Genomic DNA, 20,218 nt, shown 5'->3' on the forward strand with positions numbered 1-20,218 from the left:
CTGTTGATACAGTAAATTCAAGAGAGTTAGTTAGTTGACTTTAGAATTAAGTTCTCTCATATTTCCCGGTATGGGTGCATGAATGTACCTACCTACTATCACAAATTAATCACATTATTAACTTACTCAGTTCCTGAGATTTAAGACTTCTGAAATGGACACTACTGCTATTAAAATCAATTAAATTCAAGAAATAAGTTATTTGGATAATCTTGATGAAAATGAAAGAAGAATTTTGAGAAATGAGTTATTTTTGCAAGGATGATAGTGATGATATAGTATCTTAGTTTGTCATCATTCTTAGAATTATGTTACATAGATTTGTTTGCTTTCTCTGGGTTATTATTCTCTGCATTCATAATAATATTATATCTGCCTTGAGTCTACAAATATCCCTTGACTTTTTCCTTTATCTCTTATCCCAAATCAGTCATTCCCCTTACAATCCAAAGAACCCATTTTCCTAAGTCAATTTTTATTGCTGTGAAAATTAGTACCTGTATTAATATTGCTTTAATATCATTACTTCTCCCCCCACTTAGTGAAAATATGAAAAACATTTAATCTCAGAATGTTGTATTTTAATCTTTCCCTATTATCACATGCTATCCAATATTTGAAAAATATTAACAAAGCTTTAGCATACTTGGAGAGAATGAGGGAATAGAAGACACTGTCTGAAAGAAAATGTACACATTAACTGAGTCATGTAATTTTAATCCTTGTGTAAATCACCTCCATAACAATAAAATAACTTAATTAAAAATAAGTAAACATGTCCAATTCCTCACAGTTATTTTTCCATATTTCCTTTTCTTTCCATGTAAAATTCACCATCAAATTCCCTTCATGCCAAATGTAATTCCTTCTTCTAACTGCCCTTCAAGTTGTTACCTTTTTTTTTTCTGCCAGTAATGGAACCTGCACTCTGTCCCTCAGATCTTCAGCTCAAGACTAGTGCTCTACCACTTGAGCCACTGTGCCACTTCCAGCTTTTTCAGCTTATGTGGTGCCGTGGAATCGAACCCAGGGCCTCATTCATGCAAAGCAAGCACTCTACCTCTAAGCCACCTTCCCAGCCCAAGTTGTCACCTTTTAAAATCCCTCTTAGATGAAAGCCAACACTGATTTACTTCAGTAATCCAATTGGGCAGATAAACAAAATGCTCTTAAACATTAGTATCATATAATTCAAAGCTGTCAGTACTGCTTCCTGCTACAGGTCCTTACGCTTCTTTCCTAGCTTTCACATCATATGCATTTTTTAACTTGCTCTTATCTACTGTAACTCTAAAACTATTAGCCCAATCAGTTCATGAATTTGACTTCTTCTGTTGTTAAATAAAATGGCTCAGATGTGATTTTCTATTTCCATTGGTATTGCTTTTCAAGTTTATACTAAAATATTTTGCTGTTAATGTCATTATTATTATTATTTGACATATATCTGAAGAGCCAGAGTAACTCCATTTTAAGATCAAGCCCCCTGAGCTATGCTGCCCTCAGAGTAACCCCCAAAGAGAACTGTGCTGCCAAAGAGAAAAATAGTTCTCAGAAAAACCGCAGGTTGCCACCAACCCTGCCCGCCCTTAAGGAACAGAACAGTTGTTCAGGTGTTCCAGCAGAAAAAGGGAAATGTGATCAGGGTGGACTTAAACCCCCTGAACTTGTGAACTTGCTTGTGTGGAAACCCCCTAAACTTGTTTGATACTATAAAAGCTGTGCTAATTTTATGCTCGGGGCCTCTTAGCGTCACCGGTTACAGAGTGCGCGGAGGACCAATCCAGAGCTTGCAATAAACGACTCTTTGCTGTTTGCATTGATTGTGGTCTCTGGTAGTCTAAGAGGGGCGTCCGAAAATCAGGTACTTCAATACCTACTGCTGCGTAACTTTACATGATGAAAACTAAGTAATAATTTATGCATTGTATAAAGAACTTGAGGTAAAGAACAACTAGTTTCATAATGTTGTCTTTTATTATTTCAAAAGTATCCTCATACACTTTAAACAGCACTTTTAAAACCTACCTTGATAAATTTTCATGATGAAGTCTAAATAACTATAAACAATCTTAAACATATAAAATTTTAATGCTATTATGGTAGGAAGTCACACTAATTCCACTTTATATGGTTGCTTCAAGCATCAATGCTTGTAAGGAGAATTCATCCCATGGACCCTGTGGATCATTTACTCATGGGTCAAATTAATTTCTTCAGAATTCTGTTGGCAATTATTCAAATTCATTTCTAAAAACTACAGTTTTCAGCTCTCATTTGTACACAGCTCCCACTGTGTGACAACCAAATATCGTTGAATTATCTATTGTTTCTAGACATTGTATTTTAGTCCCTTAATTTTGATGTGGATATCCTGCCCTAGCTTATTTTTCTTTAATATGCATAAATCAGTTGCATGTTGATAGACACCTGCATTGCGTACTTGATTTCTTTGACATTTAATATAGTGAAACTCTTTTCATAGTTTATGAACATTATTCAAAACATCAAATGATTTATTGTTCAGTGCAAAGAACATTGAAGGTAACAGTGGAAGCTAAATTAACATTGATTACATTGCCAAATCTGTATTTATATAGTATATGAACACTTATTTTAAGTAATAATACTAAGTTTTTCTACAACAGCTGGACACTGGAGCCTCATGCCTATACTTCTAGCTATTCAAGGGGCTGGGATCTGAGGATTGCAGTTCAAAGCCAGCCTTGCTAGAAAGTCCATGACAACTTAATATCCAAAAAACTACTTGAAATAAAGCCAGAAGTGGTGCTCAGCTGTAGAGTGCTATACTTGAGCAAAAAGAAGCTCAGGGACATACACACACACAGTGTATCAAAATTGCATCAATTTGAAACATCAAAAATGTTTATATAGATATTGACTACTAAAGGAAGCACAGTAGGATTTTTTTTATTTAAGCTGTTGATATTAAATGACAACTTAGATATTAATTTCTTTTAATATTTTTATTCAAATTTAGAGAATGAAGGATACATGGATAAAAAGTTCTTAAAAGAGGAAGCACTATTAATACAGGATATTAGAAAAGTATGTATTAGTTTTGATCTTATTGAAAGTCTCAATCTATAAAAAATATACACAGAAATTGAGATTCATAATAGTAAATACTTTACACAGAAGTACACCAGTTTTTACTGAGCCAAATAAAATGTAATAGCCAAATTTCCTAATAACACACTGGAAATAGTTTGGTTCTAAGCATCTTTCCAAATCAAAGTGATCATAGAAAGTTGTTATGATTTCAAAAGAAGTTGCTTTTTATGTCCCTCCCCCACAGTATAACCCCTGCTTTCACTGTATTTGATGCCGGTATAATTTGTGGAGGGGAAGGGGAAAAACAAGTCGTTTAAATAAGGATACAGGTGGACCCATTGCAACAATGAGAAGTACAAGTTGTCATGTTGAAAACGAACTTTACAACTTTGATGGTGAGGGAGGGTTTGGTGGGGGGGGGCAGGGGGAGGCTGGGAAGGAATGGGAAGGGTAAACAAAGGAGGAGGCTACAATGCTTGATAAGAAATGTACTCACTATCTTGCCCATGTAATTGTAACCCCTCTATACAGTGTTTTCACAATAAAAAAAATAAAAAGAAAATAAAAAGAAAAGGCATCTGAATGTTCATGTCCAAAAGGCTTTACTTTACCAAAAGGCTTACTGTATTTCATAATAGATGAAGTATTCTACCCTCATTAGTGGATACATTCATTGATGGACATATAATTTGATAAGATTACAAAGTACACCAGTGACATGGAAAAAGTGGCTCACTGGGGGAGAGAGGAAAAACAATTGTCCTGCAATGGAACACCTTGTCTCCAGGCCTTTGTCTTTGCTTCTTTTTGCCAGCAAGTGAACAGTTTGTTGGAGCATATGATACCATCACAATATTTTCCCACAATATCCAAACTCACAACCAAATTCCAACAAAAACTGGCTTCCTTAAACACACCTGCATTCCTTTCCCCTAGAGATTTTTCCAGAGGTGAGAGTCACAGTCAGAAGAGGGCCATCTTATATTATGTTGGCTGTGCAGCTCAATCATTTTCCTCAGTGTCTGAACACTGTCCCATTTTCCAGTTTTAGCCTGCATCTAACAGGAAGAGAATATTTCCCCTCCTGTAGAAAACAACCCCAAACACCAGGGTTGTGAATCCTGTTAAGAGATCATATACACTGAGACCAAAGGAGGATACTCTTAGGAGAAAACACAACAGTGCAACGCCTAAGTGGTTTTTCACATTTATATAAAACAGAACTGCCCAGGTATGGAAACAAGAGAGCTCTTTTCTTTTGTTTTTTATTTTTTTTCTTATTTTTTGATGATTCTTCTTTTTCTTATGTATGATTCATTCAAGTGTACATCTCTGGAAAGAGGAGAAGAGGGGTGGAAATGTGCAGCAGTGGAGCTCACTGGACAATGATGAGAGTCAACTATACAATCCATGGGTGGAGACAGAAGGGAGGAACTAGGACAGAATGAGGGAACAGAAGATACCATATGAAAGGAAAGGTACCATTACCTGACTTGCATAACTTATTCCCTCTTTACATCATCTCTAAAATAACAATGAAGTGTTAATTTTTTAAACAAATTAATGTATCCACCACAAAGCCTACAACCAAAACACACATACACACACACACACACACACACACACACACATACACACACACACACACACACACACACACACACACTTGCACACAAACCAGGACTGGTCGTCTATTTCTTTTAGTCAAGATAAGTTGCATTTTCAATATCTTGACATAAATATAGCATATACTTGAGTGATCTGTGTCTTGTTCTAGCTTTTATACTAAGCCTATTTTAAGATTAGCAAATTGCTAGAAATACCAAATTGGGTATTTTTTAATGAGATATGTGCAAACTCAGACTATATGCAGTCATTACTAAAGAAGCTTAATTCTATTTTCAGGAATAAAATTAATATATAAAGTGCAATGTTCTTGCTTTTCCATCAGTGGATCTTTTCTTCTTTTGTTTTATTGTGCCAGTACTGGAGTTTGTGCTCACTCCTGGCTTTCTGGCTTATGGCAGGGCCTCTAATACTTCAGACAGAAGTTCGGTGTTTTTGTTAGTTAATGAGAGATGGAACCTTATTGACTTTTCTAGCCAGGCTGTCATCAGATTGAGATCTTCCAGATCTCATACTCTGGAGTAGATAGAATAACAGACATGAGTGTCTGCCAATAACCTCTCATTTGATGCCTCTTGAAATCCAGCACTCTCAAGTGCACTCACCTAGTTTTCTTTCTTGTAGTATAGATTTTAATCCACTGTGAGTTTTCATTTATAGATCATGGGAAATTTCTGCATATTTCTTCAAGATTTCTCTTCATTAGATTTAATAAACAAACATGCATGATAACACACACACACACACACACACACATACACACACAAAGAACAAACAAACTGACTAAAGGATGGGTGCTACACCATAGGGAGAAATCCAAATGTGCAGCTACTAGGAGCAACAAACAGTGTAACAAAATAAATATCAGGAAATTCAGAGAACAGAGGATGAAAGAGTGGTACATAGTGGAAGGAGAATGCATGAGCAAATGCAGTCATTAAATTCAATGTACACTATATAAAAATTGAGCTACATAACTTGAGATTAGGGATGAGATGGGAAAGGAAGAGAAGAGAACAATGGAAGGGGTGATATTGATCATGATGCACTGCACTCATAATCTGACTTTTGGAATTGAAACTCCTTCATACAACTACTAAATAATTTTGTATGTGTGCGCACACGTGTGCATGAGCGTTGGTCCTGGAGCATAAACTCATGGGCTGGGTGCTAGCCTCAAGTTTTTTTTGTTCAATGCTAATGATCTACCACTTGAGCCGCAGCTCTACTTCCAGATTTTTCATTGGACATAAGAGTCTCATTGACTTTCTTGGACTGGCTTTGAACTGTGTTCATCAGATTTTAGCTTCCCGAGTAATGAGGCTAAGAGGCACAAGCCACTGGAGCCTAGTTATAAAAATGCTTGTCCTACACAGCAGTGTCATGATTGCTAGAAATATCCTGTGATATTCAAGTCTTCTAATTTTATACATTTCCTGTTTAATCTAGTATAAATTTTTCCCAACTGACAAGGATATCATATGGTAAAATCTTCCTTCTTTGATTAGCTTTCCTTCTTTATTTTTCTGGGTTCTTCCAGAAATCTTCTGAATTAAATCACATGGCTTAGCTCTATAAAGTTTTGCATCATTGTGTTTTAGTTTTCCTTTCATATATTTGAAGGCAACTGCAATTAATGAAGGCTCTTCACACTGCTTACATCCACTGGTTTTCTCTCCTGCATCTTTCATGCAACTGAAGGTTACTGCAAGAAATAAGGACTTTCATAAATTATATCTGTAGTTTTTTTTTAACCAGTGTGCTTTCTTTCATGTCTGTTAAAGTGACTTAAGTAAGTGAAGGTTTTCCCACACTGCCAGCATCCATAAAGTTTCTCTCCAGTGTGAGTTCTTATATGTGCTTGAAGGTGACTGGAAGAAATGAAGGCTTTGTCACACAGCTTACACACATAGGGTTTCTCTCCAGTGTGAGTTCTCTCATGCCTTTGAAGGTCACCTGAGTTCTTGAAGGCTTTGTCACACAGCTTACACCTGTAGGGCTTCTCACCAGTGTGAGTTCTCTCATGTTTTGGAGGTAACTGCAAAACGTGAAAGCTTTGCTGCACAACTTACAGACATAAGGTTTCTCCCCAGTGTGAGTTCTTTCATGCATCTGAAGGTACCTGGAAGTATTGAAGGATTTCCCACATTGCTTGCACCCATAAGGTTTCTCTCCAGTGTGAATTTTTTCATGTATTTGAAGGTAACTGGAACTATTGAAGGATTTCCCACATTGCTTCCATCCAAAGGGTTTGTTTCCAGTGTGATTTCTTTCATGTCTTTTGAGATAACTGGATGAAGCAAAAGATTTCCCACACTGCTTACACCCAAATGGTTTCTCTCCTGTGTGAGTTCTTGTGTGTATTTTTAGGTGACAGGTAGATGTAAAAGCTTTGCCGCATCGTTTACATTCATAGGGGTTCTCTACAGTGTGAGTTTTCTCATATATTTGAAGGTATCTGGAAGAAGTGATGTCTTGCTCACATTGCTTACATTTGAAGGGCCTTTCTCCTGTGTGACTTCTTTCATGTATCTGAAAGTACCTAGAGGATGCAAAAGCCTTCCCACATTGCTTACATCTATAAGGTTTCTCCCTAGTGTGAGTTCTTTCATGGATCTTAAGTTTAGTGAAAGAAGTGAAGGCTTTCCCACAGTGCTGACATCCATTGACTTTCCATCCAGTGTGAATTTGTTCGTGTATCTGCAGGCTTTTGTATAGAGTGAAGGCTTTGCCACAGCGCTGGCATACATACAGTTTCTCTCCATGGTGGGTTTCATGTCCTTGGAGGTCATGAGAAGTACTGGGTTGAGGACATTGCTTAGATTCTTGAGGATTCTCTCCAGCATGAATCCTTTGATGTTTTTGAAAGAAACAAGAACAACTAAAAGTTTGCCCACATTGCTTACATCCATAGGATTTCTGGACCTTTTGACTCCTCTTTTGACTCTGAAGTTTGCTAAAACTGAAGGATTTCCCCAACTGCTTATTTCTATCAGGTTTCCCTCCAGTGTCAAGTCTCTCATGATCTTGTAGACTACCACACGTAGTGAAGGCTTCCTCACAACACTCACATTCAAGGCGTTTGTCTTCATTGCGATTTTGTTTATGGGTGTGAAAGAAAGTCTAAAAGCTTCTCCGTATTGTTTACACCATAATGGATTCACTTCCTTGTGAGTACCTTCATGTTTTTGAGTGTCATTGAACATCCTGGAAGCTTTCCCACACCAATTATATTCATGATGTTTAACTTCAGGGCTCTTATAATTCTGATCTGAACCCATCAACACAATTTGGGTGATGCTCTTGAATGCATCAGCACATGGTTGAGTCTCTCCAATTTCTTTCTCTTCGTGTCTCTCAAAGCAACAAGAATAAAGGAAAAGCTGATAGCATTGCTTATGAGTAAGTGGGTTTTCTCGATAATCCTGATCCTTATGGGTTTTGTGACCAATGTGACCTTTGAGGGCCTCATTGGTTGGAACTTCTATACAACTTGTGCATGATGTTTCTCCAAGAAGAGATTTGATATTCATAATATGGTCTGGAGGTTGACAGAGAAATTCTGTACAATAAATACTTTGTTTAGGTTCACAGAGTTTCTTTAGTTTTTCAGTTCTGTAAAATAGGAAGAGTGAATTATGACTGTTTGAACTGTAAATTATCTATCATGTTTTAGTTTTAAATCTTATAATAAACAGGCCTTTATTTATGGATTAAAGTTTCTGCATCAGGATTTGAGGAAAGTCATAATCTAAACAGAGATATTTGGACATTTTTGATCAACATTATTTCCATGTTAAACATTTAACTATCTCTAATCATGCAGTGCTACTGCTAGAACCATTTATAGAATGAGAAGCTAAGGACCAAAGGCATGTTGGATTTACAGTCTGTGAGTATACCTATGAGATACGTTATAATGTGTCTCATGAGGTCAATATAAAATTCTTTTTCACTTCATACACACTTGGAACGCAAAATCTGAAGAAATTTGATAAAATATTACAATATATTTCCTGTAGTATCTTGGTGCCCTTCTATTCCCAATATTGGCATATTTCAGACTTTGAACTTTCTAATTCTGAATGATCAACATAAATGTAGATTTAAAGAAAAATTTCTGAGGCTAAATCAATTTCCAGCTATGTTTATATCATTTGTTGGATTTTTAAATGTGCTATTATTCCATAGTACCTAAATGAAGTGCTTTATCTTCTTGGTATAATACGTTGTTGTTATTTTTTCTTTTAGTACCAGGTCTTGAATTTAGTACTAGCTCTTTTCTTTTAGTACCAGGGCCACATGCTCACTTGGCTGATGCTCTAGCACTCAAGCCATGTTTCTAGCTATTTTTGTGCTGATTTTGGAAAAGGAATGTCACAGACATTTCTGTTGCGGTTAACCTTGAACTTTGACCCTCTGAATTAAGCCATCAAGTAGCTAGGATTACAGGTGTGAGTCAATAGTGGCTACCTTACCGTATTTTCCTCTTGAGATTTTTGTAGTCATCTTTAATATCCACTCCTTCCCTTGTTATTCCTATAATAGAGACACAGGGAAATCAATGTCTTATTTGGAATTATTTTAAAAACTTAGATCAAATTATATTCATGGCATGATGTGATTATGCCTAGAATTTTCAACTAATAAAACTTCCATTATCATCATCCAAATAGTGCAAAAGCACTGATTATGAAGAATCAGTAGTTCAAAAGTAATGAAGAAGAAATGATGCAAACCATATTTACCTATAGAAATCAGGTTCCTGAAAGTTTCTAACATCACATCTCTGTAAAGTTTCTTTTCAGAATGATCCATCAATGCCCATTCTTCCACAGTGAAGTTTATGGCCACATCCTCAAAGGTCACAGGCTCCTAAAACATGTGCATACATTTCCAAAGAACATCACAGCACAAGATAAATGGATTCCATGCAAACATACATGAGGATGAGTTCTCCCAGTATTCATGGCCACCAAACTCCTATTCTTGAGCTAAACTTTCAGGTTCTACCATACCAATTATTATTTTTTTTTTTGGGTCCGGTCGTGGGGCCTGAAATCTGGGCCTGAGCGCTGTCCCTCAGCTCTTCAGCTCAAGGCTAGCATTCTACCACTTGAGCCACAGTACCACTTCTGGCTTTTTTTTCTTTTTGCTTATGTGGTGCTGAGGAATTGAACCCAGGGCCTCAGGCATGCAAGGCAAGCGCTCTACCACTGAGCCACCTTTCCAGCCCCATAAAATTGATTTTTGACAGATCAAGCATCACACAATGGTGGTCAGAACCACACATTTCTAATGAATGAGGAAGCAACAAATTCATATCTAGTTGGAAACATGCATAATACTCCCTTCTTTGCTATTGAAATAGATGCAAAAAACTATATCACTATGGTACCAAATGTTCATAGGAATAGCAGTGGGCTATATAGCCAGTTCTAAGTCATATACCAAGACCTGGTCTCACAATAGCCACAAAGAGTATAAAATGTTGAAAGTCACCATCAATTCACCTTTAGATCTCAGAATGAATTTTCCTCTCAATGGAGTCAAAGATAAGCAATAAAGCGAAAACTCTGCACTGGACTCAGCATAAAGCATCAGTATAGAGTGTGTTGATGAGCAAGCAAGAAAAATTGCCAAGACATCTCTATTTAAGATACAAACCATGTACAAATGATGAGTTATGACCCTGATGCATAAAACATCCAAGTGACAGAGAGGTTCAAAGTCACAAGATAAGAGCAGTTGGTTAAGAATGGAGGATCAAGAACACAACTTCCACTGGCATTCCTGTACCTTCAACCCTATATCAATCTGCAATATAGTTATTTATCCTAATATTCAGAGGCTGCATTGTGGATTTGTACCTGAGGTGTTTTTTTTTAACAACCCCCAAAAAGTCATCTTGAAAAAGTCTAATGTTCCTAGTATGCTAGAAAGAAACTTAAAACAACCAGACATTCCAGTAGCTCAGGAAGCCCAAAGGCCCTAGGATCTCTGTGGTGGAAATGACACTCCAACGATCCTTAAAATATCATTCTACTCACAGATCATCTCTCAAACACACCAAATTTGGCCCTCTGCAGTCAGGACACTTCACGTCCATGGAAGAAGCTAGAGTTAGTGGCAAACACTTATCATCCCAGCCATAATGTAAGCCTAGAACCAGCCATATTACTGGGTGGAAAAACAAATCCTGTCTCAAAACTAATTGGTGAAAAGAGAAGCGTGTGTGCCTCAGAAATAAAAGGTAGGGCACCTTCCTAGCAAGGGTACGGCCTAGAGTTCAATCCCCACTACCAAAAAGGGGGAGAGAGAGGGCGGGGAAGGAGAGAGGGAGAGAGAGAGAGAAACGGGGAGGAAAGGAGGAAAAGGAGGAGAATGGAAGGGGAAAGAAGGGGAAAGGAGAAGAGGGAAGAGAAAAAGGAGGTGAAGGAAGATAGGGAAAGGGAGAAAAAAAAGGAGAAGTAAAGGAGTAAAGCAAGGATAGTAGTAGAGGGAAATGAAAAATACAGTATACTGAAATACATCCCAACTCCTAGGAGGGTATACATTGCCAGACACCCACTGTAATACTCCACCCATTCCTAGTATACACTGATAGCTTTAAAAGCTGGCTTTGTGTCATATTTCTCCTAAGTGATTGATGGGAGACTGCCTTGTGAATATTAATTCAGTAACTGGGACCAGATGGAGGAGAAACACAGAGTGAACATCAAAAGAACAAAATGGGCACCTGAAGCCTTAAGAGACATCTTGACACCATCAAAGCACCAAGCTGGACTCAGTGAAAAATGTGGAGGAGGTAGCTATGTAGAAGAGCAGCGGCTACAACTGCCCGTGACCAGGACAGGTGAGCCAAGAGTCTTGGCAAGAAATGAAGCCGCTAAAAAGGTCCTGCTCTATACCTAAGCAAATGTGTCATTGAAAAAAGATTGTCCCAGGATTGAAGGCAGCTGGGATCAAAGGCAAAAAATGATTGACCACTATGTCCTACCAAAACTTCCTAGGCCCTCTGAATCCCTTTCTTTTTCTTTTCTTTTGTTTTGGCTTTGAATATTCTATTTTTAATTTTTTAATATTTTAATTTGTTTTTCCCTTACATCCCTTTCCTCCCCCACTCCTCCTTCCCTTACCCCAAAGTTGTAAAGTTTGTTTTTAACATAGTGTTTTGTGCATTCTCATTGTTGCAATGGGTCAACCTGTACCTTTGTTTCAGCATTTTCTTATTTCCCTTCCCCTCCCCAAATTAGAAAAATGTATACACAAGATGCAGGACACCAACACCCAATACAACTCTCCATCTCTTTCTCCACAATCAACTCCAGCAGGGAGGATCTCTGGGTGACCATGGGCACATTCCGGAAGCCAGTTTTCTTTCTTGACCAATATGGGGGCCTCTTCAGGGTTGTTTCCTCACTTTAGCTTCCCCTGTATGAGTCCTACACAGTGACAGCTTTGACAGAATCAGGACTTTACTGCCTTACCTGGACATCATCCTATTCAGGGTAAGAACACTCCCTTTGTAATGGCTTGTAGAAGCCCTTCCCTCCTAAATTTGGTCTCTTAATATATTCAGAAACTCTCATTTTATCCAAAATGTCTTCAACCTAGGGAAGATGCAACAAGTCCAGCAATAATCTGACACTCAGATCCTTTTGTCAACACCCTGCCACGGTCAACCTGGAGGTCTACTCCTTGTCAAGTCAATAACTTAAGATTGCAGTTTGTTTAAGAGGAAGTACAGAAAGTAATTTAAAGCATCCTGACATTTGTTAAGCTGACACATACAAAAGCTGGGTTCATTTGTTCTGAGTTAAACTGTATTTCACAAACCAGATCTTAAGACCAAACATTTGATTTCCTGTGCTTTTTGCTGAGTTGAGAACCTGGAGATAGTCTTTTTGTTGTTGTTGTTCCCCTGACAGTTGTGGGGCTTGAACTCTGGGCCTGGCTACTATCCCTGAGCTCTTCAGCACAAAGCCAGTGCTCTATCACTTGAGCCACAGCACCACTTCCGGTTTTCTGATGGTTTATTGGAGATGAGTCTTTCCTCACCCAGGCTGGCTTTGAACTGTGATCCTCAGATCTTAGCCTCTTGAGTAGCTAGGATTATAGGCGTGAGCCACCAGCACCCTGCTGAAGATCATCTTTAGAAGAGAGTCCTCAACATTCTTCATAAATAAGTCAACTATTTTATTTTACCTACACCATCAATGTACATCTTACCTATCTGCACTTTCTCACCATGACATTAAGTCACAATCAGACTCCATACACCATGAAAAAATTAGGTGGTTTAAGTGTATTTTCAACGTAGATATTTTCTTCCAACTGTGGGAGTCAATGAACAAATTTGAAAAGTTATTCTAATGATGAGAGAAGAGTGTTTAGGATATGCTGTGGGAAACACTTTCTTGTTACAAAAGGAAAACCAGTTTCAGCAGATGGGTGCAGACTTTGCATTCACTGCAAAGGGAAGTCTTATGAAAAGTCATGTTAGATACCTCCAAGGCACATAGACCTACTCAATGTGTAGAATAAACCAAGATAAAATCAAATATATCCTGTGTATGTATGTCTCACCAGTTTCTTTTGTTCTGGGATTATTTAGTTAGTTAAGTTATTTTGGCAGCAATGAGATTTAAACACAGGACCACCTTACACTTGCTAAGCAGATTTTTCTCTCATTTGATCCATCCTGCAGGTTCCTGAGTTCCAATGACATGTTTTATGTTTATGCAAGTTTCTGGACTCAGTGGAGGCTGGTAAGGAATGCTGATTAAAAATGCAGACTGTCCGTCTGTCCTGGAGAAAACAGAGCAATTGATTTTCCTGGAGAGAACTCTAGTCCTATCAGAAATTCTCTTAAAGATGTACCACATCTATTACATCTTATTTGATAAAAACATTTACACCAGAATGATAAAGCTATTCATATGATGAATGAAGGACATATTAAACATAAGAAGCAGTGAGATTCTTTCCTTCTAACTAATATAAAACTGTTCTCATATATTGGGTTTTCTCTCATTCCATCTTTATAGGCTTCCAGGTTCACAACTATCAGGGAGTAACCAAACATCCATTCATTAGCTCAGTTCACACAGTACAGCAATGAAGATCAGTTGATTTGCCTAAAAGAAATACTAGTCCTGTCAGAAATTCAATGAGAGGTTCTCCAGTCATTACATTGATAAATGCTAAAACATTTATCAAAAAAAATACAGGGGTATGACAAAGTGGTTGGTATGACGATTGAAAGACAAATTGGATCAAAATAAAAATAAAAGTATGAAATGAAATTCATACAAGGTAAGATGGCACAATTTGTAAGCACAAGTTAATGACTGAGCATTAGAGGAAGTAATGTAAGTATGTTTGCATGTTAGCAGACATCTTGTCAGTATATTAAAAACAAAAACAAAAAAACAAAAACAAAAAAATGTTAAAGTATAAATGCTTGAGCCAGGTTCCAGCGGCTCATACTTGTAAACCTAAATATTCAGGAGGCTAAGATCTAAGGATCATGGTTCAAACCCATCCAGGGCAAGAAAATCTTTGAGACTATTGTCTCCAATTTACCATCAAAATGCCTGAAGTAGAGTTGTGGCTCAAGTAGTAGAGCATCAGACTTGGAGTGGAAAAATTCAGGGACAGTCCAAGTCCTGAATTCAAGCACTAGGACCAGTACCAAAATGCTTGTGTGTGTGTGTGTGTGTGTGTGTGTGTGTGTGTGTGTGTGTGTGTGTATATGTGTGTTTGCTTGAAACAGTTAAGAAACATCTTGAGCAAAGTATGGTGGCACATCCCTATAATTGCAGCACTCTGGAGACAGACGTAACTTAGCATGAGTTTGACACCAGCTGGAAGAAAGTGTATTGACAGAGCAATTTTTCAACATCTTGTTGGAAAGCAATGTAAATGAAAAATCTGAATGATATTAAGACTATATAAAAATGTCATTCAAGTCAAAATAGTCTGGGATAAAAATATATAAATGAAAATCCTGCAATATTAGTCCAATAGAAAACCTCAATCAATTCATAAAAATCTATCTTTTAATGGTCATTTGCCACATTTATGTTAAAAATAGATAAAAGTTAATCCACTAGCATATAGAATTACTTTTCATCCATGAATGGACAGACATGGTTTAAAATAAAAGCAAAAAAGAACCCAATAGGCATTATTAAACAGGACACTATCAATCTATGTTATAAAGTGATTTAACAAACCTCACAGAATTCTCACCTTAAGGTTTATATTCAAGAACAAAAATGAGAAACAAGCTGGGCAGCCAGTGGCTCACACCTGTAATCCTAGCTACACAGGAGGCTGAGCACTGAGGATCATGGTTCAAAGCCAGCCCAGGCAGGAAAGTCCTTGAGACTCTTTTCTCCAATAAACCACTAGCAAACCAAAAGTGGCACTCAAGTGATAGAGCACTAGCCTTGAGCTGAACAGCTGAGGGACAATGCCCAGGCTCAGAGTTCAAGCCCCACAACCAACAAAAAAATAATGAGAACCACATAGTCCAGAAATCTACATGATTAAGAGCCACTGACAAAAACTTTTAGAAGAACACCTACAGATGATGTTTGGATTATTTAATAGAAATTATTATCAATCAAGCTATTAATAAAGCTTATATTAGCAGGATTTCACCATATAAGGAATTTCCACAGGAGATATAAAATACTTCAGCTGATGCCTTGGTTTTAAAAGATTCTGATGCTAGATGCATTTTTAGTGCACTATGTTAGCACTCCTGGAGTAATTGAAGGCTTCTACACATCCTGTGTGGAGGATTTCACACCATAATATGTTCTTTTATGCAATTCAAACAAATGCCTAGAAGTGGCCCCACACCCTTTCGTGACCTTACCTCTTTTCACTAGATATTGTCAGGTTCAACACAAAGGTCATATGGTAAGGAACTATTCCCACATTGTGCATGAAGAAAAACAATCTTCTCTCCAGTGTAGTCCTTCATCTCAGACTCTCTTCTCTTCTCCTCCCCTCCCTTCCTGTCCTCTTCCCCTTTCTCTTTCTACTAGTAAAAGGCTTAGAACCTCAGACTTGCTGAGTTTGTTTGCCTAACTAGTCCATATTACTTGAGTCATTCTTCACATTGAAATCTCAATTTCCTAACCAGCAACTGGCCTGTTCTGCTACTTTATAGAATAAGATATGATGAATGCTTTCACATATGAACCATGTTCGAAGGGTTTTTCTCACCAAATTCTTTTGTTCAGGGATTTATTATTTATTCAATTAGTTAAGTTATTTTGGCAGCAATGAGATTTAAACACAGGACCACCTTGCGCTTGCTAAGCAGATTCTTCTCCCTTCCATTCATCCTGCCAGTTTCTCTCCACTAGCATGTTTTATGTTTATGCAAGTTTTTGGACTCAGTGAAGGCTGATAAGGAGTGCTGACTAAGGAATGTGGACTGTCAAATCTGTTCTGAAAACAACAGAGCAATTGATTTTTCTGGAGAAAACACTAGTCCTATCAGCAATTCAATGAAGAATGCTCTTAAAGATGTACCACATTTATTACATTTTATTTGCTAAAATATTCACTCCAGAATGATAAGGCTATTCATATGATGAATGAAGGACAAATTATGATCAAGTAAAAGCATAAAGTGAAATACATATAAGAAAAATTGGCATTATTTGTAATGTATTAGAGATTGCAAACCTAAAAACCATCCAATGCAAACAGACACTTTTCTCATTACCCTTAGACAGTCTTACTTTTAAATACACAATGAAGTAAGGCTCTCAGAATTCTCATTGTTCTGACTCAAAAAATCATTCATTGAAAACAATAACAAAGAAAGACTTCTTGTGTCCATATCTTGGGGTTCATTTCACTCAGCATCATCTTATATGGTCATATGTATATAGCTTTTGAGATTTTCTGCTCATCTCATAAAATTATCCTAGACATATACTAATTATTACAAATGAAGGAAACCACCTTACTTCACTTAATATGATTTTTTCCAAGTCTTCCCATTTCCTAACAAGTAGGGTGGTGTCATTCTTTCTTGACCCATTCATTTTCCTGATCCATTCATCTACTGAGGTGCATCTGGGTTGGTTCCATATCTTAACTATGGTGAATAATGCTGCAATAAACATAGTGGTATATCTCCTGTTGTCACTGTACTTGATTTTGGTACCCTGTATCTTCTATATACATTTGTCTAACTTGGGGAGGGGAAGGGGAATATCAAAACACTGAAACAAGGACACAGGATAACCCATTGCAACAATGATACCCACAAGACTGTATATTAGAAATGAACTTTACAACTTGGGGGTGGGGAGTGAGGGAGGTGGGGAGGGGAAGGTATAGTGGGAGAACAACGGAAGGAGTAACTGCTCAACAAGAAATGTAGTCATTGCCTTACGCATGTAACTGTAACCCCTCTGTACAGCATCTTTACAATAAAATAGAATTGAAAACCAATCATTCCAGCAGTAACACAGGACAGCAGTAACACAACTCTGACAAAGCAGAAGTCCTTTGTTTCTTTATTTCAGGCCTGCGATCTCTGACCCACTGGCCAGCCAAACAAGCACAATCCTGCCTTTACAGTCACGCTGGAGATCAGGCTGCCCCCTTGTCCAGGAGCTGATGTGGGCCCTCCACCAGCCCTCCCCTGCCCAGTCTTCTACTCCCCTTTGCTCCTCCCTGAAAGAACATCTCCTTTCTGCCTTGGCCTTGAGATGGCTTTCTGTCTAGTTTTGGGAGATCCCACCAACACAAGGCTCCTTTCAGAATAACCTTGTGTCCTATCTCAGTTCACTTTTGGAAACACTGTTCAGAAACCGGCCAAGGATACCAATAACATCAGAAAAGCAGCACCCTGAATCCCACGCACCTCCCCGGAGTCCCCCATGACTGTAAATAAGGATAATACCTGTACATTGCAGGAGGCTTGGGGGGAGACTCCAGTAATAGATTTGAGATACCGCTTCCAAATGCAGCTCAAGCCAGGGGCCCGTGGCTCACGCCTGTAAATCCTAGCTACTCAAGAGGCAGAGATCCCAGCGAAAGGAATACCTGCAAGACTCTCATCTCCAATAAAGTATCCACGAGAAAGTGGAGCTGTGGTTAAGTGGTAGAGTGTGAGCATTAAGCACACACACACACACACACAATCAGGGATAGCACTCAGGCCCTGAGTTCAAGGCCCAGGATAGACACAAAAAAGGAAGAAAGGAAAGGAAAAGACATTTCAAGGTAATATGAAGTGTGTCCTGGAGAAGACAAGAAGGAGCAGGTGCCCTGAGGTCTGCAGAACAGGGACCCCACTCCCCACTCGGGGGTCTGAATAATGTCACCTCCCTTCCCCCCAGCAGCTCTGTCTGGGGAGCAGGGCTCTGGGGTGTGTCTGTGTCACTGTCCAGCAGCAGCAGGACAGGAATTCAGGTCTCACCGGGAAGGACGGGGGGGGGGGGGGGACAGAGGGCCCAGGGGCACCAGCTGCGACCCCCACCACAGGGCTGAGCGGGAAGGGGAGACCCGGACCCATCACAGCCCCTTCAGGGCCCTGACACCCCCCTCACCCTCCTGGAGAGGGGTTCCCCCTCATACTCACCATGTCCAGCTTCCTCGAGTCCCCTGGTCCTTTATAAACACCCGCTCAGGACAGAAGGACAAGCTGAGTCACGCAGCTCTGCCTGGAGGACCTGGGCTTTCCACACCACAGCTCGGACCTAAAGCACTTTTCCAGGTTCCAGGAATCAACAATTACCTGCCACTGATTGGACAGATTTCAGAGTTCCCCGCCCTACAGACACCTGATTGGACAGCGATCCAATTAAGACCAACCCTCTGATCCATGACTGACAGCAGGGTCAACGCCCACTCCAGGTTAATTGCAAAGTAACACATTGCAGCTGCATTCCTTTAGTTCCTTGGCTAGCTGTACACTTTCAACAGCTGAGGGGAGGCTAATCACCTGTCAGTCAGGCTGGCTTGCAGATGTCCAAATCACTGTAGGACCTAGTCTTACCTTGCCCTTAATTTTGAAAATATGCCTCTCATACCGTTAAATGTATCCCTCCAAAAAGGTCAAATTTAATGCGAATGCCTCGTCTGAAAAGGTGTGTGCCGTGTGCCTATTTAAAGCAATAAAGTGATAATCTTACATTTGTTCACAGGCAACATGACTTTCCCAGCAGACGGGGGCAGGGCAGGGGTGGAGGTGAGGAAGGCAGGATGATTATGGGAATCTAGAGTGTACTGAAGTCCCAGAGAAAGGGTTGGATGATACAATGTGCTTCACTGTATTTTTCTTTTCTGATAAGGGAAACAACTACAAAAAACCTTTATTATATTTCTTGAAAGTTGCCAGTGCTGTTGACACAGAAAAAGAAAAATCTCAACAGCTCCCTCAATACTACTTCCAAAACAACACATGAAAGTTGATCTCATTAGAACATAGTTACTGTTTCAAGCTACTAATTTGTAAACCAAGACTTGCATTTTGCATATATATATATATATATATATATATATAATGTATAAGCACACACATATATCATACATACACACACATATATAATGCAAACAATTAGTGAGCATCTCCTATACTAGAATGGCATGTCTTTCTTTATAAAAAGCAGTCACAATTTGAGGACATTTCATATTCACTTCTTTCTCCCATACCAGATCAGCTTTATCTGAATTTCCCTTTCAGTAGAAATATGAATTCTCCATTGTTGTCTGTTTATTTATTCAGATCCAGACTCTCAGAAAATCCCCTTGGTTTTTCAGCAGCATCTGTTTTATAGCCTGATTTGCTATCACTAGGTTCACTGTCAGATAAAGATTTTCTTTATGTGCCAGCCTTTTCTAATTTGTTTGTGAATAAAGGCAAAATTAATTCTGGAGATTCTAAATTTTCTTCAAGTTCCCAAGTATCTTCATCATCTGTAAACCCCTTGCGATTCAGGAGACATTCCACCCTTTCATTCACTACACATCCATCAGGTATTTTTTCAATAACAATTTCTTCGGGCTACTCTTTTTCAATCTTGATTCATGTCACCCCATCTCTTCCAATGCCAAACAACCTTTCAAGTTTCCTAATGCCATTTTCACTTATGTACACTGAACATTATGACTACATTCACCTGATCCTACCTCTCCCCATGTGTCTGTCCTTATCCCCTTGAGCTCAACTCACCATAATACATGTTTTAAATTATTGGTCTTCATTTTGTTAAAGTGCAACTTGGTTGTTTAAAGAATTTACACCATGGAAGCCATTTTTAATTGCCTGCTTGATGAGTTATTCTCTACTTCAGATGCTCTGCATTGTGGTCTTAAAGGGTCACTTGCCTGTATGCCTCTGACTCTTTATTCCACTTTTATCAAGCTCAACTCTTAGTCTAGTAGTATTTACCCATTCCCAACTTCCAACTCCATAGAAGGTAACTATCTATGACATCAAGAAATAGCTTGATGTGGAGGCACAGAAATGGAA

General features: G+C 38.6%; 1 protein-coding gene across 1 annotated transcript; it reads right to left on the reverse strand.

The window, feature by feature from the left end:
• Nucleotides 1-6,451: 6,451 nt before the first annotated feature.
• Nucleotides 6,452-11,289, reverse strand: LOC122104736 (zinc finger protein 433-like). Its single transcript, XM_042675671.1, is given in 6 exon segments — nucleotides 6,452-6,729; nucleotides 6,732-7,552; nucleotides 7,627-8,316; nucleotides 9,180-9,240; nucleotides 9,450-9,576; nucleotides 11,257-11,289. Coding segments are annotated over 6 exon segments (2,010 nt in total).
• Nucleotides 11,290-20,218: the final 8,929 nt, after the last annotated feature.

The sequence above is a fragment of the Dipodomys spectabilis genome, unplaced genomic scaffold, assembly GCF_019054845.1.
Source record: "Dipodomys spectabilis isolate Male_0828 unplaced genomic scaffold, ASM1905484v1 ptg000030l, whole genome shotgun sequence".
Lineage (NCBI taxonomy): Eukaryota > Metazoa > Chordata > Mammalia > Rodentia > Heteromyidae > Dipodomys > Dipodomys spectabilis.